Raw genomic sequence first — 25959 nt, 5'->3', positions numbered from 1 at the left:
AAAAGGCTTCTACTGACCTTGAATAGTTGCCAGTGTACTGTTGCTCATTAGAGCTGGGCTGAGAGCACCGCTCAGGGTCCCTGGATTCAGACTGAGTAAGGCACCTCTGCAAGTCCAAAAGAGGAGTCACTTTATTACCATGGAGATGCAGGTCTCATTTTGACAACACACCAAAAGGAACTTACAAAAGGAAAATCCAGCTGGGGAAACAGGTGGAAATGTTTACTTTTCTTTACTCTTCTATGGTTTGTGTTTCTCAGTTACTGCTTTCCTGGAGGCTTACTTGTACAAATGAGGTTATGATCAGCACAAAATGTAAAACTTTTACAGTCATTTTGACCCTTCTTTGAATGACTTATTTCTCTTTTTTTCCAAAATGAAAGAAACATTCTAGAGAAAAAGATATATTTACAAGATAATTCTTATGTGTGACAATAACAGTATAAAATTGAGACTCCCATTACATCTCTCATCTATGCTTGAGAATTAGGAAGTAGGCAGTTGAGAGAGTTTAATGGGGAAAATAAGAGTTAAGAATTCTGGGCTTTCTTCTTGGCCCTGTCACTAAGGTAATTAGTGACCTGATATTTTGGGTCTTCATCTGTAAACAAAGGTATGACTACTGCCCTTACCAGGGTGTTAAGAAACTTAAACCATAATCAAGGTCCTTGTATGATCACAAAACAGCCCACTTCAAAGAGAGTACTGCTTTAAAGACATTTTTTTCCCCATTTAAGTCAGTGATGCAAAGTCTACCCTATGAGTAATTCCAGGCATGACCTCCACCTCAGATGTCAATGAGATGAGAAAGCGCCTTACCCAGCCGCAAACTGTGAGGGTGCCATCAGGCTTGGGTTTAGTCCTGCAGCAGCTGCCATGGCAGCAAGACTGGCATTTGCTGGCAACTGTGCAGCTCCTTGAAGGGCAGCAGCTGCTGCTGTTTGCAAACCTGACGCTGTCACCATCACCTGGCTGGTCCCAAGAGGGGAGGACAAAGGAGTGGAGGTGGTCTGTGTTGTGCTGGTCTCACTGGCACTGGATGCCTCGGAGGTGGAGGCTGAGGCAGAAGGGGAGGGACTCAGAGAGGGGGACGTGACTGCTGAGGAAGCTGGAGGTGCTGTGGAAATCACGGTTGCTGTGTTGTTGGAGGTGGTGTCTGAAGTGCCTGAAAAGAGAAACAGATTAGAAGATGACCTTTTGTAAATGGTTTTGGAAGAATGGTGGCTTTACTCAGCTAAACTCTATAATCAATGGAATAATTAACCTACCACCTTGTAAATTTGTTCTTTAATGACCTAGTTTAGTGCTTCTATGGAAATTAACTACAAAACCAAACATTTTAGAATCACAGCTAGGAACCCTACTTTAAGAGATATGAGCAATGGAAGAAACAGAGAAGTTTTCCATTGCCTATTTCCTATTCAAGAAACAAAAGAATCATACAAGCTCTAATTATGGAATACAACTGCTCTGGGGAAGAAAAAGAAAGCAAAAGAAGAAAAACTTCTGTAAAGCTCTTTTCATTCAGAAATCTCCTTAGTGGTCTCCTCAGAAAAATCAAAACAAGGAGAAGAAAAACAGAAAGTTATATACTTTTCTAAGAATTCAGTATCAACAACAACATAGTATAAAAATGACTACATGCCTTCTCTACATTCAAACAACTATTCTGTAATAAAAATTAGCTCTCAAAAAGTCCACTGTGGTAAAAAAAACAACAACACCACACAATGATACTATGAATCTCATAAAAGCTAGCATAAAAATTAAGATCTAAGAAATTATTATTTGTAGGCCAGGCATGGTGGCTCACACCTGTAATCCCAGCACTTTAGGAGGCTTAGGTGGGCGGATCACGAGGTCAAGAGATCGAGACCATCCTGGCCAACATGGTGAAACCCCATCTCTACTAAAAATACAAAAATTAGCTGGGTGTGGTGGCGGGCGCCTGTAGTCCCAGCTACTCAGGAGGCTGAGGCAGGAGAATTGCTTGAACCTGGGAGGCAGAGGTTGCAGTGAGCTGAGATCACGTCACTGCACTCCAGCCTGGTGACAGAGCAAGACTCTGTCTCAAGGAAGAAATTATTTGTTAGGCACTTTTTAGAAAAAAGTGCCTATGCTCTTGGTTTAAGGAGAATGAACATTGGATATAAATGACTAACTGGCATTAAATACATCATTACTAAACACTAAAACACATTCGCTAGGATTATTTAATGTTTGAGATCAGCGTTGTCTAACAGAAATACAAGACATATGTAATGTAAACATTTCTAGTAGCCCCACTGAAAATGGTAAAGACAAGGCCAGGTGTGGTGGCTCACACCTGTGATCCCACCACTTTGGGAGGCCGAGGTGAGTGGATCATTTGAGGTCAGGAGTTTGAAACCAGCCTGGCGAATGTGGTGAAACCCTGTCTCTATTAAAAATACAAAAATTAGCCAGGCGTGGTGGTGGGAGCCTATAATTTCAGCTACTTGGGAGGCTGAGGCAGGAGAACTGCTTGAACCCAGGAGGTGGAGGTAGCATTGAGCTGAGATCACGCCGTTGCATTCCAGCCTGGGTGACGAAGCAAGACTCCATTAAAAAATATATATATATATAATAACAACATTTTTTGGTGATGAAATCTTTTACCAAGCTTCAGAACATGCTCTTCTTTCATAACAACCTTGTTACAAATTCAAGCAATTTTGTCCTTCCCAAATCTGTTTTAAAACCTTCCTCTGGTCTGTACTAAGAACACCGAGAATTGAACTCTCTTCTCATTTCCACTCTTCAGTTTTTATCACATGTCACAGGGTTGGGAGAGACTCAGACATCATCTATTTCAGCACTGACTACTTTCTCCACCTCCTATAAAGCTGTGCAAAAACGGTTGCCAAATGAATGAGGACATAATGTTCTTATTGGTAAATAAAAAGGAAGGTTTTCTTCCTCTGTCTACCTTTCTGAAAAATATAAATGATTTATTTTTATTGCCACTGCCCCTAAGTATCATTACACCTTTGTAGATACTATGAATTCTATTTTCGTTCATTACTTCTTTGGTTCTAAATCTCTCAGAACAATCTACCACTGAACATTGGATGCTGTGTAGGGTCCTGTGTTAGGCAGATTCATATACCCTTTTTCACTTTAATCTTCTCTTAAGACATGCCCCCTGTTGTATAGTAAGGTGAACATCTTTTCTTATTTCTCTTCCACGCTAAGCAATTTCAATGTACTTTCAATCTTTTTTTGACCAATTTATCACCTTATCTAACCTGATTTTACCTATGGGTACTACTTGCCTTTCAAAGTTCTGAAATTGAAATTGCCTATTTTTATAAGTCCTAATATCTTGAGCTCAAAAGGCTTAAAATAGTTATTTTTTTACTTTCTGGCCACCTTCAAATCATTCACCAACTGTTTTCTTAAATCCCTTAAGTTTACAAAGAAAATTCCAGTCAAATTTTATCAGTGAATTTAATCTAGGCCAGGAGATGATGACTCCAGAACCATTCAAAATTGTTCTAGGTGTCTCCAATATAAAAGTCACATAAGCATTATGGTATAACAACTTAAAATTATCTTTAAATTAATTATCCCAGCCAGTAAGTCGTTTTAATCAATGTATGTATTTACTGACTGTAAATTCTTGGCAACTTGGCAATTTAATTACTTGGGTAACTTTCACTGGTGAACTTAGTGTTGCTGAGCCTCAATGTCCTCAATGGCAAAATAAGATGCCACCACCCACCTCACAGGGGCAGTAGGAAGCTATAGCCAAGGTGTGTATATAGTACCTAGTACTTCCCTGTGCTTCCCATCCTGTCTTGTCTTTTCTCAAACAGCTTTTATTGAGGTACAATTTATAAATTGGATATCCATATGCAGAAAGAGGAATTTCAATCCTTACCTTATACCATGCATAAAAATTAACTAAAATGGATCAAAGGCCTAAATATAAGAACTGAAACTATAAAGCTTCTAGTAAATAAAGTAGGACAAAATCTTTGTGACCCTGGGTTAAGCAAAGAGTTCATAGACACAGCACCAAGAGAACGATCCATAGAAGAAAAAAATAAATTAGTAAATTCAACTTCATCAAAAGTAAAATCTTTTGTGCTTCAAAAGCCACAGACTGAGAGAAAACATTTGCAGATCACATATCCAATAAAGAAATTGAGAGTTGTGTCAGAATGTATAAATAACTCTTACAACTCAATAGTAAGAATATAGACAACTCAGATTTTTAAATGGACAAATGTTAGTATACATTTTACCAAGGAAGATATAGGAGTGACTAGTAAGCACATGAAAATTCATCCAGTTTTAAAATTCGATTACTTTTAATCAACTTACAGAGTTATACAACCATCATCCCAACCCAGATTATGACATTTCCACTCCCCAAAAAGATCCCTTGTGCCTGTTTGTAATCATGTCACACTCCTACCTAGTTATCTGCTTTTTGTCTCTATAATAGATTTTTGTGGACATTTCACACAAATGTCCACACAAATGGAATCATACAATATGTAGTCTCTTGCATCTGGCTTCTTTTACTTAGTATTCTGTTTTCAAGGTTCATCCACATTGTAGCACAAATCAATACCTCATTAATTTTTATGGCTGAATAATATTCCACTATGTAGATACGACACATTTTGTTTATTCATTCACCAGTTGATGAGCACTGGTTTGTTTCCAGTTTTTGGATGTTATAAATAAGACTGCTATATGAACACTCACATTAAAGTTTTTGTGTGGAAATGTCTTCATTTCTCTTGGGAAAATTGCTGGGTAGGATGCTAAATTTATGTTTAAAAGAACTGCCAAGGTGTTTTCTGAAGTTGTATCATTCTACACTCCTACAAGCAATGCATCAAAGTTCCAGTTTCTCCACATCCTTCCCAACATTCATCATCTTGGGTCTTTTTGATTATAGCCATTCTGGTGAGTACAAAGTAGTATCTCATTATGGTTTTAATCTGCATTTCCCTAATAAGTAATGCTAACGTCACACATCTCTCCATGTGCTTACTAGTCACTCCTATATCTTCCTTGGTAAAATGTATACTTACATTTGTCCATTTAGAAATCTGAGTTGTTTATATTCTTACTATTGAGTTGTAAGAGTTGTTTATACATTCTAGACACAATTTCTTTATTGGATATGTGATCTGCAAATGTTTTCTCTCAGTCTGTGGCTTTTGTGCTTCAAAAAGCACACAAGATTTTACTTTGATGAAGTTGAATTTACTAATATATTTTTTCTTTTATGGATTATTCTCTTGGTGCTGTGTCTATGAACTCTTTGCTTAACCCAAGGTCACAAAGATTTTGTCCCACCTAATTTACTAGAAGCTTTATAGTTTCAGCGCTTATATTTAGGCCTTTGATCCATTTCAGTTAATTTTTATGCACGGTGTAAGGTAAGGATCTAAATTCCTCTTTCTGCGTACGGATATCCAGTTGTCCTAGAACCATTTGTTGAAGACTATCCTTTCCCTATTGAATTGCCTTGGCACCTCTGTCAAATATCAATAAAGCATAAATTCAAAGTTTTGCTTCTGGACTCTTAATTTAGTTCCATTTAATGTATATATCTATATGTACACCAGTAATATACTGCTTTATTGTTGCTTTACAGTAAACCTTGAAATCAGGATATGAAAATCCTCTAATTTCATTCTTTTTCAAAATTGTTTTGGCTATTCTGGGTCCCTTCCATGTATATTTTCGAAAGAGTTTATTGATTTCTTTAAAACAAAACAAAAAAAACCTGTTGGAATTTTTACTATGATTTTGTTGAATCTATAAATCAAGCTGGAAGACTGAGCATGGTGGCTCATGCCTGTAATCCTAGCACTTCGGGAGGCCAAGGTGGGTGAATTGCTTGAGCCCAGGAGTTCGAGACCAGCCTGGGCAACATGGCAAAACCCTATCTCTGCAAAAAATACAAAAATGAGCTGGGCAGGTGGCATGTGGCTATAGTCCCAGCTACTGGGGAGGCTGAAATGGGAGGATCGCTTAAGCTTGGGAAGTTGAGGCTGCAGTGAACTGTGATTGTGCCACTGTGATAGGGCAATACCCTGCCTAGAAAACAGAAAACAAATTATATATATATATATAACAAATTATATATATATAAAATAAATAAAATAAAAAATATATATTTGTGTTATAATGTGGATAAACCTTGAAATCAGAGAGACAGAGATATGCACACATATCTCAAGCTGGAGAAAAACTGTCAAATTAAGAATGCCTCGTTTTCCAAAACATGAATGTGGAATATGAAATGTCTCTTTATTTAGACTTCTTTTAACTTCTTTCAGCAAATTGTAGTTTTCATTGTTCAAGTCTTACACTTCTTAAGTTTATTCCTAAGTATTTTATTCTTTTGATACTGTTACATACAAGTTATTTCCTAAATTTCATTTTTGAACTGTCCATTGATAGTATATACAAATGTAATTGATTTTTATATATCAATCTTGTATTCTGCAACAATACTGAATTTACTGACTAGTCCTAGATATCTTTCTTTTTTGGTGAATTCCTTGGTACTTTTATGCATATAGAATAGTGCAAATAGTAGCAGTTTAACTTCTTCCTTTACAAACTGTCTTTCATTTTTTTGCTGTCCTTTACTGGAGGCTATACTCTCCAGGACAATGTTAATCAGAAGTCCACAAAAGCAAACACTCTTACCTAACTCCCAGTCTTAGTGGGGAAAGTATTCAGTCTTTTGCCATTAAGTATTCTCTTTGCTGGAGAGTATTAGTAAGTGCTCTTTATCAGGTGAGGCAGTTCCTTTGTATTTCAGTTTTTATCATGAATGGGTTTTGGATTTTTACAAATATATTTTCTGTACCCACTGAGATGATTATGTGGTTTCTATCCTTTCTTCTACTATTATGTGTTACATTAATTGATGTTCAGTTATTGGACTAACCATACATTCCTGGGAGATAAATCCTCCTTGGCCATGATGTATATAATTGTTTGATTTTTTTCAGTATGTTGCTGGATTTGACTTGCTAAGATTCTTTTGAGAGTTTTGGTTTATATTTTCCCGAGGAATATGAGTTTGTAATTTTTTTTCTTGTGATATTTATCTAAGCTTGGGTATCTGGGTAATGCTGGTCTGATAGGAAAATACAGGAGGAATGTTATTTCTTTGATCCATGTTTTAATTTCCAAATACATGGGGACTTCCCAAATTTATTTCTATTGTTAATTTCTAGTTTATCTCAGTTGTCATCAGACAACACACTTTGTATGATTTTAATCCTTTTTAATTTACTGAAACTTGTTTTATGGCTAAAAGTATCCTGGGAGATGGATGTTCCATGTGTACATGAAAAGGATGTGTTTTCTGCTGTTGCTGGACCAAGTGTCCTGCAGATGGCAGTTAGAACAAGTTGGTTGATAGTGCTCAAATCTTGTATATCCTTCACGACTTTTTTTTTTTTTTTTTTTTTAAACAAACAGGGTCTTGCTCTGTTCTCAGGCTGGAGTGCAGTGGTACAATTTCAGCTTATTGCAGCCTCAACTTCCCAGACTCAAGTGACCGTCCCGCCTCAGCCTCCCGAGTAGCTAGGACTACAGGCATGTGCCACCATGCCTGGCTAATTTTGTTCATTTTTTTTTTTTTTGTAGAGACAAGGTCTATGTTGCCCAGGCAGGTTTTGAACTCCTGGACTCAAGCGATCCTTCCACCCTGGCCTACCAAAGTGCTGGGATTTATAGGCATAAGCCACTGCACATGGCCTGACATTTTTTTTTTTTAAACATGGCTCAAATAAATAATATGTCTGAAACTATTATTGTTGAATTGTCTGTTTCTTCTTTGAATTTTATTCCTTTTTGTTTACTGTATCTTGGGCCTTTGTTGTTAGGTGGCTATATAATTATAGTTGCTATATCTTCCTGAGGAATGAACAATTTTGTCATTATGAAAAATGTTTTGGAAAATGAATTGGGGGCAGGGCATGTTTGGTTGAGATTATTAAGGGCTGTGGAATTTTTACAAGTTTTTGAGACACAATGGAACACTTGTCTTTCTGGAGGAGTATGGCAATGATCACTCTTGCATCTATTTTAGAATGTTTACCAAGGACCTATTATGTGTCAAAGGTACCTATGGGAAAATGACGACCACATCAATCAAACATGATTTTTCTTAGAAGATAGTACTGAGGATATGGTTTTTCCTTTCATTTCTAAAATCTTATTCCAAATAATAGTAAAGAGATACAAAAGGGAAAAAGAGCTCTGGTGACAGATATCAGAGGTTTTGAGATTCAGACAGATTTGCAGAAATGAGAAAAAGGATGAAGCTGGATGGTGGAGAAATCAACCATAGTCCAGAAGGGCAAAGGAGAAGACTATGATAGAGGAGAAAATTATTCACTCTGATGGAGCCTTACAGAGAGTCCCAGCTCAGAGTTATTTGTCAGATACTGAGGTAGATGGAAACAGGGTCAGAGAACAGGGTGATTCAAGGACTATTCACATGATAGCTCTCACAGTGGGTCTTTCCCTCCTTCTACCAGACCTCTCAGATGAACAGAATCAATGTCACCTACTCTTCAAAGAAAATAAAATCTGACTATGGAACGCTAAGGATTCTAGCGTAGGCACTTGCACGCATGAGTAAAGATACCCCTCATTTTGGAAAAGTATGAGAGAAAGCCTCGCTTGCCTGCGTGCTTCCTGTTTATATGCTGAAATAAAGTCTGGCAGTTTTTTATTCACATTCACAGCTCACTGCAAACCCTTCCATTCAGGGCAGGGGACTCTTGAGTAACAGAAGCTACACAATGTCAGGAAACACCCTTGCAAGCTACTGATATTAAGTAATGTAATCTTGCATTCATCACTATGAATAAATAACCAAAAATCACCAGACAATGAAAAAAGCCAACAGCACATTACAAATGGCACAAAATGAATAAACAGAGTGAATGCCAAAAAACTCTAACTTACAAAAAAAGATAAATTACCAGAGCTCAAGAAAGACATTAGTTCACATTGAAAATGCTTGCTGAAGGCCAATGAGGGCAAGTTTTAAAAGGTCTCTTCTTTGAAATCTTGTAGTGAAATTTTAGAACAGTATAAGATTAAAAAAAAAAATCCTTAAGGTTTATAGAGAGAAAAAACAAGGAAAAAGAGATTGAAATCAGACTTTTCATTAGCAACACTAGATGCTAAAACACAACAAAATTCAAAGGAAAAATACTTTTGTAACTGGACAAACTCCAAAAAAAAAACTGTGAAGGCAAAATAAATACTTCTCAGTTATACCTGTATTTTGAAATTTTACCTCCCATGTAACCTTTCTACATAAAATTACTTGAGAACGTGCTCCAGACAAAAAGGAATCAAAGAGGAAGACAGGGGATCTGAGAAACACTGGATTTAACTCAGGAAAACAATTTAAAATAAGCAATCATAGAAATCCCAAGAAGAAAGTCTTCAGGAAGAAAGCAGACTGCATTAGATAAGTTGTATGATTAAGACACTGGCTATCTTTAATAAACAACATGATAAAGACACACGCTACTTTTCTCAACAGAGAAAAGAAGGCAGTATAAAAATATCAGAGGAAAAGAGGCTGTACAAGAAAGTTATAGTCCAAAGAGGAAAAAGAAATTAAAAGGGGGCATGGTTTTGAGCAATGGCTGATAAAAGAGTAAGAAAAGAAAATTCACTTGACACTGACTCTTCTTCTCTTTCAAGGAGCAATGACACAAATTCAGCAGCTTACATCAACACAATTTATCATCTCATAGGTTTTGTGGGTCAGGTGTGCAGGCAGAGCCTGAGTCCTCTGCTTAGAGTTTCATAAGGCTGCAATCAAATACTATACTGTACAAATACTACTGAAACTGTACATACATGTACATATAAAAAAGATTTAAAGAGAAAATAAAAATAGTACTTGTGATTGTTTTTCCTGTTTCAATTTCCTAGTAATGTTGTTTCTTAATAATAAAAAAAAAAATTCATTCCAGGAAAAATTATCAACATGTCAGAAAAAAAATCACAATTAGATCCACATAAATAGGCTGAGTGAGTGACTTCACGAAAATGTGGCCGGTAAGAAGTATCAAAAACTGATGCAAATTTTTAGCTAGTTTTGAGTATTAAAATCTCTCTAAAATTACTTTGATTTCCCCCATATTTTAAGAAAACTGCAAAGCTATTTGTTCTTAATGTGTAAACTATTAAAAAAATTTTCTGTAAAAGACAGGTATTTTTAGACCTAAAGCAACATAACTTGTTGGGAAGGTAAGATTCAGTTCATAATTTACCAGGTGACTGGCAGTCAATTTGGACAACAAGGTCCTCAGAGATGGGACTTCATGTTCTTGGTGCCTGCCACAATGCCAATCAATCACTAACAGTCTGCTTATTAAGTAAAAGTGCTCCATATTTTATATATTTTTAACCAGGGTTCTTAAATATATTCTTGAACCAAAGTTCTTAAAACTGGAACCTGTAGGTATCCACAAATAGCCTTGGGATCGGAGGTTGATGGGAGTTGTCATTTATAAACTTTAAATTTTACTAAAAATTGTGTATATGTCTATTTTGTGTGAGGAAAAGTCTGTAGCTTTCAAATTCTTAAAAAGGTCCAACATCCAGAAGAGGTCAAGAAACACTGTTTAACATAAGCAAAAATTAATGGATGACTGGATGCAGAAAAAAATAAAAATGTTCTAATAATGTAGAAATTTAATATAATATAAAGCCATTTATTCAATTTTTACATCATGGGTAGGTCACAGAGCCAAGGAGGCGTTATAAACTTAAAACATAAGTGAGAAAAATAAAAATTCCCACCTCTAGGTTAAATTAAGCTTCAATAAGAAATATCATTAATCTACCCAATGATTTACTAGCAAATAACCAACCTGGTGAATAATTATAGCATGTTATGCACTACGTATCACTAAAAAAACATCTGATGACAGTGCTAAGTGATTTTAAATTTATCTGGAAAATTTGCTACTGAAAGGAGGCCAAAGGGAAAAAAAAATCCCATTCATTTTACAGAGTATGTCACACACTGAGCTAGGCATCAAGAGTTCAAAAAGAACACTCAAATCTTTTGAGAAGTGCAGTCTATTGGGAAAGACAGGTGTGTGAAAATAAAATTATTTATAATACAGATACGTGGAAATGAATAGTTTCCTGGAGAAGCTAAAGAATATTTCCAAGAAAAACTGACATACAAGCTGGTATAGTTTTATCAATAACAGATCAAGAACTGCAGGCTAAGATGGACATTTCCAGTGTAGGGATGTTTACAAAGGTATGGATGGAGCCCTCCTGTGTGTTGAGGGTAGGGGAGGCAAAAGACTAGTGGGAGATCAGGTTCAGACCGGAAATAACCTTCATGAATTGACAAACTTGCATGTTTTTCTGAATGCAAAAAGGCACAGCTATTGAAGGTTTTTAAGGAAAGGAATTAAAGAAAATTGATGTTTATGAGCAACACCTATCTTTAGTTAGAGCCTTAATTCACAATTTAATGGCAGATTCTTATAATAACCCATTATGGGCCTCCCATGTGCTCAGCAGGTGCATTGCCTGGCAGCTGCTTACCTGTAACTGAAAGATTTGTCACAGCAGCACTGGTCAGGGGGAGGACAGGGCTGACTGTGAGGGTAGTTGCTGCACTGCTAGTCACAAGGCTTGGTGTGGTCGCCACCTTGAGGTCAGAAATGAAAACATGGACAAAGCACTTAAAATCAAAACTTAAAGAGGAAATGATTTTATAGTCACTCTTTGATCTTGGAATTGAGACACTTAACATCCTATGTTGGAAAACTGCTATTGGAAGATAGTTGTTCACTGATACCACAAATAGCTCTGCCCGGGTTTTAAAAATAAATAATAAAAAGTTCCTAAATGTCAATAGTGTTGAGACAGATATACTCTTAAGTCGGTAAGAAACATTATACTAATTATCAACTTTACTTAAATAAGAAAACTATTTGACAGGATCAGGGAATCTGGGGTACGTGTTACTTTTACTTTTGACCCTGTGGGGGGGCAGTATTGCCTTATGTTTGGTTTTAATAAAATAAAATTATGAAAATAATGTGAAGCAAACTTTTTAAAAAACTGATTCGTTTTGAAATAACAAAAAATTCTAGTTTTGCAAGAGATACTGTCTTTCTTCTAGCACAAATCAACATAAACATCACCTTTACAAAACAAAATTGTGGTTTAATAATTATCTTTTTCATAACTATCTCATAACTTTATGACTACAGACCCACCATTTAACAACTACAACCTTCAATAAACTAACATGTGCTTTTAATGCTGACTTTAGTTTAAAAAGCCTGCCAGTATGGAATGACATTCAAATAAAATAAAACCAAATTTAAAAAGAACAGAAATGCAAACTTAACAATATTCCCATCTTTTGAATCCTGACAATGTAGAAGTCAAATTTATAATCATCTTAAAAATCAAGGGAGTCACACGACCACTGTATGTCTCTTCAGTCTAGGAGTAATGCAAACAGCAGAAGTTACTCAATGAGGCTTCATAGGAAAGGATCATATGTTGTTTGAAAGTAAAAGATCTGAGATGATTGTCTTAATACAAGTTCAGAGCTGAAAGTTATCTGGTAATTTGCCATCACTTAATCATGTGAGTGTAAGTTTAATAAATTGGGCTTTAGGACTCAACACGAATAAAAAGTAACTAAAGATTTTCTGAGATAGCTGGAATCAGTAGCAAATTTACTCCCATGGTTACACAGTAATCTAATGAACTATACCTGAGAAGAGTATGATGGAAATGCAATGAAAGAATTAGAATTGTATACTTTAAAAAATAAGATAGGTGGGCTGGGCACGGTGGTTCACACCTGTAATCCCAGCACTTTGGGAGGCTGAGGCAGGTGGATCATCTGAGGTCAGGAGTTTAAGACCAGCCTGGAGAACATGGTGAAACCCTGGTCTCAACTAAAAATACAAAAAAATTAGCTGGGCCTTGTGGCGGGTGCCTGTAATCCCAGCTACTGTGGGAGGCTGAGGCAGGAGAATCTTTTGAACTCAGGAGGCAGAGGTTGCAGTGAATTGAGATCGTACCATTGCACTCCAGCCTGAACAACAAGAGTGAAACTCTGTCTCAAAAAAAAAAAAAAAAAAAAAAAAAAAAAAAGATAGACTGGGAACAGTAGCTCACACCTGTAATCCCAGCACTTTGGGAGGCCGAGGCCGAGGCGGTGGATCATTTGAGGTCTGGAGTTCAAGACCAGCCTGGCCAACATGGTGAAACCCTGCTTCTATCAAAAGTACAAAAAATTAGCCAGGAATGGTGGTACATCTGTAATCCCAGTTACTCGGGAGGCTGAGGTACAAGAATCACTTGAACCCAGGAGGCGGAGGTTGCAGTGAGCCGAGATCGTACCATTGTACTCCAGCCTGGGTGATGGAGTGAGACTCTGTCTCAATACAATACAATACAATACAATAAATAGAAAAATAAATAAAAAATAAGATAGACCAAGAAGTTCTTGGGTTAATAACAACATGAGATTTCACCCTCCATGCAGGGGCACCTCAAGATCAGTGACCTCAGCAGAGAGAGAGAGAGCGTGCATGTGAATTTCATTACCTTGATAATGTCTAAAATATAAATTTATATGCATTTACTTGATGTATTTATTCATTAAATTACTATTATGAAATAAACTGATTTAACAGGTCATTTGTAAAATTGTGAAAATTAGCCCTTGAGCTTGCATTTTTTTATTCTTACCAGTGAAGTTGGGCTGGGGAAAATTGCTTTGATAGGTGAGCTGCTGGTCCCACCACTGCTTGGTGGGTTTATTCTTTTTTCTTTCTGGCGGCGGTTACAGAACCAAACACGAATCACCTCTTTTTCCATATTGAGCTGATCAGCAATCATAGTGATCTCTTCCGAGGTAGGCTTTTGATTCTGCAGGGTGAAAAAATCCTTTGGAATAACTATCCTTTGGAATAACTTTTTGAACTACTGGCATAATCACATCAGTATATAAATAAAAAATGAGGAGGGACAGGTGAGAAAATGAAGCTGGGACACATACAACCATCCATATTGGGCCACTTTCAACAAAGAGATTCTGTAGATAGAAGTTCTAATGAACATACGCCTACTAAACTTATTCATATTAACTTAGAATAAGTTATCCTTGAATATCTATAGTTTTTCATTTTTAAGATCTATTAATTGTGAATGAAATTAACAAAATACCAGTACAACCATATGTATTAGCAGGAATTTAACCTTTCTCCACACTTCATGCTATCTAATTTGGACCTCACAGTAGGAAAGGCAGGTGTTTCACAGATGAAGGACCTTCAGCTTAAAGAAATCATGTGATTTGCCCAATCAGGGGCAGAGCTGATAAAAATTCCTAATTCAGTGTTCTCCCAATGTGCTCAAGTCTTTTCTGAATTAGAGAAGTCAAAATTTTCTTAAAAGCTTTGTTATGATATTACCTGGTTAAAAAAAAAATAATTGCCAAATATCTCTTGCATTAATTTAAGCTCCATAGCCTAACACTCAAGGTCTCTAGTGTTCCAATCCCAAACTACTATTCCAGGCATACAGACACTACAATTTAACCAACCAATCTACTAGAGTGTCTCCTGATACACCCTATGGTTTCCCTCACTTCAGTGTTTCTCCCCCACTCTGAGGGGGAAATGCTCATGTGCTTCCTCCGCTAAAGTACTTTCCCCCCACCTTTTGTAGTCTGTGGAATTAATTCCTATGTATCCTATGTTAGCTGCCACCTCTCTCATACTGAGCGCTCGCATGGATGTGATTCTGGTGTCTCCTGAACCCTGCAGAACTCTGGTTCTGTCTCCTATGTTAGTAACTTACTTACTTCACCTATTTATAATCATCCATAAGGGCAGAGGCTGACATGTCATCTTTTACCACCTACAGTTTCTACTAAGTACTGATGTTAAGTACCACACAGACAATCCCATGTACAGAAAAGTAAAATCCTCACTGACCTCCAAGAAACTCTTCTCTAAGGCCACACGGATGTTGGTCTCTATGCTGGTGCGTTTCTTCCTCCTACGGCTCAAGCCCTCAATTCCTGGAGAATTCAGGGCACTTGGGCTGGAAAGGGACGAATCAGATGAGAGGTTCTCTGTAAGAATGAAGAAAATACAGAAATAAAATTAGCTGAGCACAGTGATTCATATGCACAATATGCATATTAACAAAACTGACAAAATAAGCTACATGCAAGTATGAAAAGGTTTTCACATAACCTACATTACAATACTGCTTATTGGCCGGGCACAGTGGTTCACACCTGTAAACCCAGCACTTTGGGAAGCTGAGGCGGGAGGATCACTTGAGGTCAGGAGTTCAAGACCAGCCTGGCTAACGTGGTGAAACCCCATCTCTATCAAAAATACAAAAATTAGCTGGGCACGGTGGCGTGCACCGGTGGTCCCAGTTACTTGGGAGGCTGAGGCAGGAGAATCACTTGAATCTGGGAGGCGGAGGTTGCACTGAGCTGAGATCATGTCACTGCACTCCAGCCTGGGCAACACAGTGAGACCATGGCTCCCTCTACCTGCTCCCCCGCCCCACCCAAAAATATATATTTACTACCATGGATATTTCTGCTGCCCTTATTGGCATTCTTTGTCCTAGGATGTTGACAATATTACCACTACTTTTGGATTTCTGTTTCTGAGAAAAAAGAGGTTTACTATTTCTATCCTTAAACTCAGCTCTATGTCTCCAGTTCTGTTTGTTTATAAGTTCTGGGGATAAAAGGAAGAAAGTTTCTTGGAAATTACTGAACGTTTAATATTTATCTTGTAAATGGCCTCTCATTTTATTGGTATAATCTAGGGTAAAAAGAAAAGAAACAAATGAAATATTTATAAATTCTCTGAAGTTAAATCACAGGGTTCTGTAATTTCACAGTTTAATAACCTTGGGCATGTCATACACAACTGAGTTTGTTTCTGCTACATGTAAAATAAGATGGAAGGAGTAAACCAGTGGTTCTTATCTGTGGACTCCGGAAGCAGATGCCTAGGCCTCACCCACAGCTACTGAATAAAACTGTCCAAGGATGCGTGTTTCAGGTTTGTCTTTTCCAAAGGCCTAATTTTTGTTCCTATCTACAATAAGAACTATAGTTTAAGGGATCTATATGACTCCTACAGCTTTCATAGTCTATGATACTGTGACTCAAAATTCCAATCTTCCAAAAGGAACTCTCAAAACAAAAAAACGTAAGACTAAGCTAGTAGTCTAACTTTTCTGAATGATATGTGTGGTCATCTGAAATAACAAAAGCAGAAATACTGCAAGAACAAGTTCTATGATAATTCATCAAGGAAGACACAATAAGCTTCTCCTTCAAGCTTACCTAAATACAAAAGCCTTCTTATCCTATTCCTTCAACTGTGTGTGTGTGTGTGTGTGTGTTCCTTTCCTGGCTCAAATACAAGAAGTATTTCAGGCTAAAAATTATTGCTAATTATTTACACTGTAATTACTAGAATATTTAAATGAATCAGCTTTCTGATTTATATCACCATAATTCATAATGATTCTCCCAGGATTAGTAAGCTTCAAAGTTCTGTAATAACAAAAATAGAGTAAGAAATACAAACCCCAATTTATATAACAATCCCCCTGTAAAATTTCAATGAATGACAAAGAAATGTCGTATACAGTCACTTACCTGCATCATTTAGCCACTTCTCTAAAAGTGGCTTCAACTTGCACATGTTCTTAAAGCTGAGGTTCAAGGCTTCAAAGCGAGAGATGGTAGTTTGGCTGAAGTCATTTCCATACAGTTTCCCCATAGCGAGCCCAACATCACCCTACACACAATACAGAGCAGGAGAAGAGGAGAGGAAAGACAGAGTCATCTCACCAATGCTTAAAGCCTTCACTCTGGGGTGTTGCTCCAGTAACTGCTTTAGACAAAGAGTCAATAATTATTCCACTTACGGGGTTCCACATAAACTCCATTCCTAAGCCAGTCACAGTGTTACTGTGAGGACTCTGTCAGGCCTGATCATTATAATGTTCAATACTGTCCCACATACTTTCCCATTTTGAATCTCTTCTTGCCACCTTATGTAATCATGGAGATACCAAAATTTCAACTAGGTATCAAAAATAGTGCTAATATTCTAACAAGCCCCTTAAATGATACAACCAAAGTGATTTAAGTAATCTTTAAAAATGTATTTATCTGGTCTGGGCACAGTGGCTCACACCTTTAATCCCAGCATTTTGGGAGGCCTAGGCCTACATGGGTGGATTACTTGAGCCCAGGATTTCCAGACCAGCCTGGGGAACGTGGCAAAACATCTAAAAAAAAAAAAAAATACAAATATCAGCCAGGCATGGTGGCTTGTGCCTGTAGTCCTAGCCATTTGGGAGGCTGAGGTGGAAGGATCGTTTGAGCCCAGGAGGTCAAGGCTGTAGCAAGCTGTTATCGTGCCACTGCACTCCAGTCTGGGTGACAGAGTGAGACTCTGTCTCAAAAAAAGAAAAAAAATTAATAAAAAGAAAAATAAATTTATCTGTATCACCTACAGATATTATGTATAACTCTCTAGATAACCCAAGATATTCCTGAACTAACCAAACTTCCCAAAAATCAGTTTAAAAATTAGAAATCATCTCTTTCTTCTTTTCCCTATCAAGTATTTCTGGAAGCAGTGAAAAAAAGAATCTATTTTCACTCCTAGTTTGGATTTCAAAGTTAGTTACAAAAAACAGGTATTCTAAAAGACTACTTTTGTAACCATCATAGAAATAGAAATTCACAGTAGAGAGGTTTGACCCATTTAGTCAAACCTTCATGGGCACTGGAAACTTGGTAACCTTATAGCAATAGAACAATGATGCCCTGAATATATTACAAAAGATGTCTTTCTCTATAAGCCTATAACCTTTGAAATGTATACAGAGCTTTTCTTCTTGCTGAATCTCTCTTGTTCAAGCTGGAAAAAAAGGGTATCTTAATAGTTACTTTATATACAGGAAACAGAAGCTCACGGAGTTTAAATGATTCACCCATTCATTTCAATTAGTTTAGTGACAGGGCAGAAAGGCAACATTATTTCTGGTCCAAAGTACTATACAACTAATCCTACTATTAGACAGCCAACTCTCAACTATCCCGGCAACACTTACTTATTTTGAACTGGGATTATCCCAGTCCTTTGATTCCTCCCTACCCCTAATCCATCTTTTGAATACTACATTTTTTATTAGCACCTACATTAGGTGGTAGTTGGGTTACAAAAAATAACATATTTTTAAAACCCCATTTTCTTTTTGGTGAGCTACTTCTGACAAAAAGTTTAACAGTGAGAAATATTGAAATGTAAGACAAAATGAGGGCACACAGAATACCTGAACTTCAAGTGACTGATATCCTCTGCCTTCCCATATAGCCATCAGCCACATGTGGCTATTTAAATTAATTAAAATTCAATAAATTAAAAATTCAGTTCCTCAGCACCACTAGCCTTTCCAAGTGCTCAATAGCCATAAGTAGACAGTGGCTATTGTACTGGATAACACAAATACAGAACATCCCATAATCACAGAAAGTTTTAATGACAGTTCTGAACATACTGAAGTAGACTGTTTATTAATTTCCTTCCAATTACAGTAAAATGGAAAGAACCAGAATTAGTGGTGAGCAGGGCATAAGTGCTATCCATTATACTGTATACAAATATGTCTAAAGATATAGATGATTATGTTTATCTATACTTATATCGCTGTATTTTTATTAAATGTTACTTCATTCAGGCAGGGCACAGTGGCTCACACCCGTAATCCCAGCACTTTAAGAGGCCAAGGCAGGTGGATTACTTGAGGTCAGGAGTTCAAAACCAGCCTGGCCAACATGGCAAAACCCCTGTTTCTACTAAAAATACAAAAATTAGTCGGGTGTGGTGGCGCACCCCTGTAATCCCAGCTACTCAGGAGGCTGAGGCATGAGAACTGCTTGAAACCTGGGAGGCGGAGGTTGCAGTGAGCCGAGATCAGGCTACTGCACTCCAGCCTGGGTGACAGAGTGAGACTCTCTCAAAAAAATAAATAGAAGAAAATAAAATAAAATGTTACTTCAATCAAATATTCACTAAGTGCCTACTATATGTCAAGCACTGAACTTATGCATTGTGTATCACATATATTCATGTCATGGTCACCTTGTTTAGATTATAGCTGGTGCCAATTAAACCTTGTAATTCTTTGAGTATAAGAACTTATATAGCTGTTAGATGGCAATAAGCGTTTTCTGGCACAATAGGTGCTAGTTGGGTTAAAAAAATAACGTATTTTTAAAACCCCATTTTAAGCTATAAATTTTCACAAACTTCTATCTTACTATAAAAGTATATAAAAGTAACAATTTAACAAGTAAAAAATAAATCAACAGCCTAGGAAACACAAGACTCCATCTCTACCAAACACAAAAATATTAGTTGGGTGTGGTGCGTGTGTCTGTAGTCCCAGCTACTTGGAAGGTTGAGGTGGGAGGATCACTTGACCCCAGAAGTTTGAGGCTGCAGTGAGATATAATTGTGCCACTGCACTCCAGCCAGAGCCAACAGAGTGATACCCTCTCTCTAAAAAAAAAAAAAAAAAAAAAAGAAGGTAAATAAAATATATATTAAAAAATCATGACAGTAATTATAAGAATTGATACCTTAAGGTGGTGGCTGAAAATAAAGCTATGCCATTAACTAACTAGAACCATGATAATAAATTCACTTTATCATTTATTAATATATGTTTTATTTCACATTTAAATTGCTTAATTGAATAAAAAGCAACAGGCTCCTCAGTTAACATACTAATTTTCATTAATTTGGTACAGGCTTGGTTTAATGCTTTCATGACAATCCAACTCACAACCATCTTGGGTTATCACTCACAAAAGTAAACGTTTTAAGTAGTCGATTCATATACAATCTTAACTATATTATATCCCTTTGATATTTTTAAAAAGAACAAAACAAAAAAGGAACAAAAACTGGGACTGGTAAATAATGAATGTATCACATGTGGTAAATGTATTATACTATAACACGCTTTCTAACTATGCAAAGACAGCCATGGTAATCCTTTAATAAGCAATTATGTAATTAGAAAATAACTGTTTAAAACATCTAATAATATGCATACTTACACAGAGAATAGAGCTTTCTTTATTTCAGTAAATAACTTTAATGGCTAAAACTTTCTCTTTATGTGTGTACATAAATAAATTGGACACAGAACAACCTTCAAATAACTAAAATTAAAGTATCTGACTTACAAACAGAAGTTGATAGACTGATTTTCCATTCTGCGGCAGTAGTATGTACTTTAACCCACACAGTCCAAGTTTGTGAACCACTGCCACTGCTGTCTCAAAGTCATTTTGAAAAATAAGGAATGGTCATGCCAAAAAATAGGATAAAACCATAAAACAAAACACCAGACCATAGAGAAGCTCCTTTACCTGGAGGAATGTGCGGAGGCAGAGAAAAACATAACACTGGCAATATGCTGGATCAAATGCAGAAAGGCAAACCACTATTTGAGTAAAAGCTAAAGATTTTTAAAAGCCTTAACATCTTTGGCATATCACTTAGACAACAATCTCTCAGGGAACCCAAGAGTATACTGTGCTGATAGTTCAAACCTTGAGGCACTGCTAAATATGCTAACTGTATACTTATTTCAGCGTCCTAACTTACTCATATCAATCTAGTTTTATGTTTAGCTTTCTTTTTTTTTTGAGACAGAGTCTCGCTCTGTCACCCAGGCTAGAGTGCAGTGGTGTGATCTCGGCTCACTGCAATCTCTACCTCCCAGGTTGAAGCAATTCTCCCTGCCTCAGCCTCCTGATTAGCTGGGATTACAGGCATCCGCCATCACGCCCTGCTAATTTTTGTATTTTTTAGTAGAGATCGGGTTTCGCCATGTTGGCGAGGCTGGTCTTGAACTCCTGACCTCAGGTGATCCACCTGCCTCGGCCTCCCAAAGTGCTGGGATTACAGGTGTGAGTCACCGTGCCTGGCCTAGCTTTCTTTTTAAAACAAGTCAGATCATTTAAGATGCTTTGAAAGGATTAAAATGTTTCTGGATAATTTGCTTCTTCATAACTCAAAACTCCTCACAAATGTAACTGTATTTCCTCTAAAATCATGCCTATTTAAAAAATCATTTTATATTCTCAAACACAACTGATTTCTTTGAGCAAAAATGAATTCCCAAAGAAATATAAGCCTGGGCTGGGCGTGGTGGCTCACACCTGTAATCTCAGCACTTTGGGAAGCTGATATGGATGGATTTGGTTGAGCCCAGGAGTTTGAGACCAGCCTGGGCAACATGACAAAACCTCGTCTCTACAAAAAATACAAAAATTAGCTGGGTGTGATGGTGTGCCTGAGTCCCAGCTACTCAGGAGACTCCCTTGACCCCTGGAGGTTAAGGCTGCAGTGAGCCGTGATCATGACACTGTACTCCAGCCTGGGTGACAGATCGAGGCTCTGTCTCAAAAAAAAAAAAAAAAAAGATATATATAAAGGTGTTCTTAAAAACACCCATAGTACATGCAGGATGCTATCCTTGGATTTTGACCTTCCAGGCCAGGTGGAGCATTACTGTACTTTCAACACAAAGTAATTTGAGTAATATTTAAGTAGTGGCTTAAACACTTCAAATAGTAATTATATTCCCTGGAAAGAAAATATCAGATTTTTCCTGATTCCATAAAAACACCAAATCTAATCCATACTTCCGCTTTTTTTTTTTTTTAACCTAATGATCTTATACCATTTTACATAAATTTCATTCAGTTTAATTCTTTGCCTGCTTTAAAATTATTATTTACAGGCTGGGCACAGTGGCTCACACCTGTAATCCTAGCACTTTGGGAGGCCAAGGCAGGAGGGCTGCTTGAGGCCAAGAGTTCAAGACCAACCTGGCCAACATAGTGAGACCCTGTCTCTAAAAAACATGTATTATTTATGACAGGTTAATCAAAGAGTCGGTGGTAGTGCTTAGAACAAACAAAAATGCCATGTATCCAGACAACTGTTTAAATAATTTATTAAATATATTCACTCTTCTTTAAAAGTCCTCGGTTAGCTGACAAATTGTAGAAAATTAATTTGGATATTGGCTAATTTGGGGTTTTCATCTTCTATAGATTCTTGCTTGATTAACTGGTTTTAGCATAGGCTTAGAGAGTGTGTATGCCTGTGCCTGCATGCCTGTCTTTATCACCCTTTCTCTTCCAAAAAGTTATTTTTATTTTTAATTTTTATTAATTTTTATCTTTTTAGAGAGTGTTTTGCTCTGTCACTCAGGCTGGAGTGCAATGGAGCAATAATGGCTCACTGCAGCCTCGACCTCCCAGGTTCAAGCAATCCTCCCACCTCAGCCTTCTGATAGCTTGGACTACAGGCATGTGCCACCACACCCAGTTAAATTTTTTATTTACTTTTTGGAGAGACAGGGTCCCACCAGAGACCAGGCTGGTCTCCATCTCCTGGGCTCAAGCAATCCTCCCACCTCAGTCTCCCAAAGTGCTGGGATTACAGATGAGAGCTACTGCAACCCACTACAAAAAACTGTTTTTAAATAAGCCTTCTAAACTTTTCCCCTTTTAGCTACTAAAATACACCCTGTAATCTTTACTCTCTCTTCATCTTACATATGAAGCACTAAGGTCTTCATCTTACATATGAAGCACTAAGGTCTACTACCAGATATTCTTCAATAACAAAATCCTCAGTATAGTCAAAATATCCTCCAACATAATCTTTTAAACCCTTCACAATTTACTGATATAATTATGATTTCAGAGGCCTGTGTTCTGAAAGGAATCATAAAGCTTCTAGACTAACATTAAACCATACATTAAAAATGCAGCAAAAGGCTAACAAGAAGGTACAGTTTAAAACCAAAAAACAACATGGCTGAGGAATATATTGTATCTTAGACGCCTCTTTGGACATGTAAAGCAAATACAGCTGTCCCTCGGTATGCACAGCGGATTGGTTTCGGGACCTCCCTTGGATACCAAACTCCACTGATGCTCAAGTACTCAAAATTATAAAATGCATATTTTTATATAACATATGTGTATCCTCCCATATACCTTAAATCATCTCTAGGTTACTTATAATACTTAATATATAAACACTATGCTTAGGAAATAATGGCAAGGAAAAAAGTCTACACATGTTCAGTACAGACATGACCATCCTTTTTCATCCCCTGCCCCAAATATTTTAGACTGGTTGAATCCACAGATGTGGAATCCATGAATACAGAGAGCCAACCGAATTTGGACCCAGCCAAGGAGGGCAATCAATGTAAGGCCAATTCACCCTACCTGAGTGAATCCAAGTTTGATTCGTCTTTGTTTGAAGGTCTTGGCAAACTGCTCAAGCTCCTCAAGGTCACTGGGCTCCTCCAAGCTGGGAGTATCAATTCGCTTTGGTGTTGACTGGCTCTGTGGAAGTGTCTGAATTGGGGTTGCTGCTATTGTGCGTGTTGGGGTTGCTGGCTGTTAGAGAAAGAATAAAACAATGAGGAAAAACATGTGAAGAGATATTTAGGCTTACTCCAAGTAAACAATTGAAGGAAACAGCCACATTTACAGAGAACAATGAAGACCATGTAACACTACAGAATGTGCAACATAATGTTCAGGGAGCAAAGCAGACAGTGAAACTATGTATGCGGTAATTACAAGTAAGGTTAAGCACATAATTCTATAGAAAAAACATGAATACACAAAAACGAAATCTATTATAACTGGGTTTTCAAATGGTCTGAAGACATATATCTTATGTCTTTTAATGATTACTCTTTATTTCAAAAAATCGATTTCATAAGTCTAGCACTTCAACTGTCAAAGCAGTAGAGTCTTGTTTATCACTATTACATCTCCAACCTGTGACACAGTATTATAAAAATAGTATTCAAGATTAAAACTATTTTAAGGGGGAAAAGTAAACCACCTGTAGTTTAAATATCTTATAACAGGTTTCACTTTTGTATATCTGTTCCAGTTTTTTCCCCAAGGACCTATATTTTTAAACCTTCACTGTAATTATGGTATACATAATTTTACTCTCTGCTTTTCTCATTTAAGATTGTTTTAACTTTTTTCTATAGTATTTCAGTCTTCATAATTAATCCTTTTTAAAAACTAAGGCAATACTCTGATAATTTACTTAACCAGTTCTTAATCGCTAGACAGTTTTCATGTTTTCACTAACATAGATAACACAATGAAAAACTTCATGCATATTAGTTATTTTTTCCACCTATGTGTGTAATTAGTTCTTTTAAGATAAATTCTCAAGGGCTTTTCTGGCAACTAGATAAACAATTTCACGGCTTTTGATACATATCATAAGGTTGGTTCCCACTTTGCAACACTCTTCCACATGACTTGGTTAGCAGTTTAAAAAAATGTTTTGCTAATTCAAGAAGTAAATGGTAGTTCTCTGCTGCTTTAATTTGCATTTCTCTTACTACTCAATGTCAAAATTTTCCCATGTGTCAACTGTTATCTGTATTTCCTTGGATGTGAATTGGATTTATGTCCTTAACCAATTTATATATTAATGATACCCTTATTCTCATCCTTATCCTTAGAGAGATCCTCAAATTTTATAGAGTAAGCTTTGTCATATTAATGCAAACGCTTTTTCCAATTTGCTTTCTTTTATTTTTCAGTGTACATAAACCTTTAAATTGTCATTTGGGTTAGCTTTTAATTTTCCTTTCTAATATATCCTGTTACTTCAAATCTGAGAAAGCTTCACTTATTTCTAACACTGATAAAATTCCTTATAATCTGCTAGCTTCTTCTATGTGTTGTTGAATATTTGATTATTTAAATCCATGTATAGTTTATTTTGGGACATGAGGATATAGTCTCTTTTTAAAAAGAAAATACTCAACTTTCTTATCACACAAACATAAGGTTATTCTGTTCTATTCACAAGCCCTGAGTGGAACACACCTCACTAGCGGGAGGTGCTGCCTCACTGCATCTTAGTTGCTCAGTTGACCCCTCCTGTGAACAGTAGCCCAGGTGAGCGATTATAAACCAGGATTACAGATAAAGTCTGTGGCTGTGAATTTCTCTTCTTCAAATTGAGATAAGTTATATAACCCTGACCTTTACCTTATGAGTCAAGGCTTCCTCCAAAGGAACTAACTGTCCCAGAAAACTACAGAATAAGCATTACACAGGCGACAACTGGAGTTAAGTTCCTCTCTTATCATCCTGTTTCAATGACAACAACAAAGTTCATTTCTATGTTATGCTGACACTGCGTAATTTTCAACCTGACCATTCTGGAGTACCCAAAACCACCACCAACCATAGTAGACTCCCATGTGGCTGTACACTTCTCACAGCGAAACTGGTTGACAGTTAGAGGTGAGTCTTAACTATCACATTGTTACTTCATCTCCGGGGTTGAAGTAGCCCCATTCTCAAATAATAAAGGACTAAAAATAGCTTGGGTACCTTTAGATGGGGTGGTTACAGATAAGTTACCCCAACTCCAGAAACCTCAGGCTGGACTGGGCCAGATCTAGAAATGGCAGAGTAGAATTCAGTGAGCAGCAGTCAGGATGAAGCCACAACAGCCCTGCCACCATATGCAGAGCATGTAGGCCAGGAAGGAGTCTCTGGTATAGACTTTTTTCAAAAACCCCAACCTCACTCTCTACATACAGTCATACAACTGCTACTAATTGTAGTAGCAGTTACTATATAGATAGCAGTAGATACAGAACATTCTCATCACTCCCAAAAGTTCCCTTGTTCCCTTTGTAGTTAATCCCCATCATTAGCCCCCAGTCCTTGGCAACCACTAATATGTTTTATGTACCTTACTTTTGTGTTTT

General features: G+C 37.0%; 1 protein-coding gene across 2 annotated transcripts in view; it reads right to left on the bottom strand.

Annotated features, from left to right (window-relative positions):
- Positions 1 to 25959, bottom strand: part of POU2F1 (POU class 2 homeobox 1) — a 174161-nt gene that overhangs the window by 14229 nt on the left and 133973 nt on the right. For both annotated transcript variants that reach the window (XM_011979902.1, XM_011979901.1), the window contains 7 exons: positions 23420 to 23593; positions 16736 to 16877; positions 15033 to 15172; positions 13783 to 13962; positions 11608 to 11713; positions 820 to 1165; positions 18 to 106 (listed from right to left, as the gene is read on the bottom strand). In XM_011979902.1, coding sequence (XP_011835292.1) covers positions 18 to 106; positions 820 to 1165; positions 11608 to 11713; positions 13783 to 13962; positions 15033 to 15172; positions 16736 to 16877; positions 23420 to 23593 — 1177 coding nt within the window. The remainder of the gene's footprint in view (positions 1 to 17; positions 107 to 819; positions 1166 to 11607; positions 11714 to 13782; positions 13963 to 15032; positions 15173 to 16735; positions 16878 to 23419; positions 23594 to 25959) is intronic.

The sequence above is a fragment of the Mandrillus leucophaeus genome, unplaced genomic scaffold (assembly GCF_000951045.1).
Source record: "Mandrillus leucophaeus isolate KB7577 unplaced genomic scaffold, Mleu.le_1.0 Scaffold207, whole genome shotgun sequence".
In the NCBI taxonomy this organism is placed as follows: Eukaryota; Metazoa; Chordata; class Mammalia; order Primates; family Cercopithecidae; genus Mandrillus; species Mandrillus leucophaeus.
This window is presented reverse-complemented; position numbering and strand designations above follow the sequence as displayed.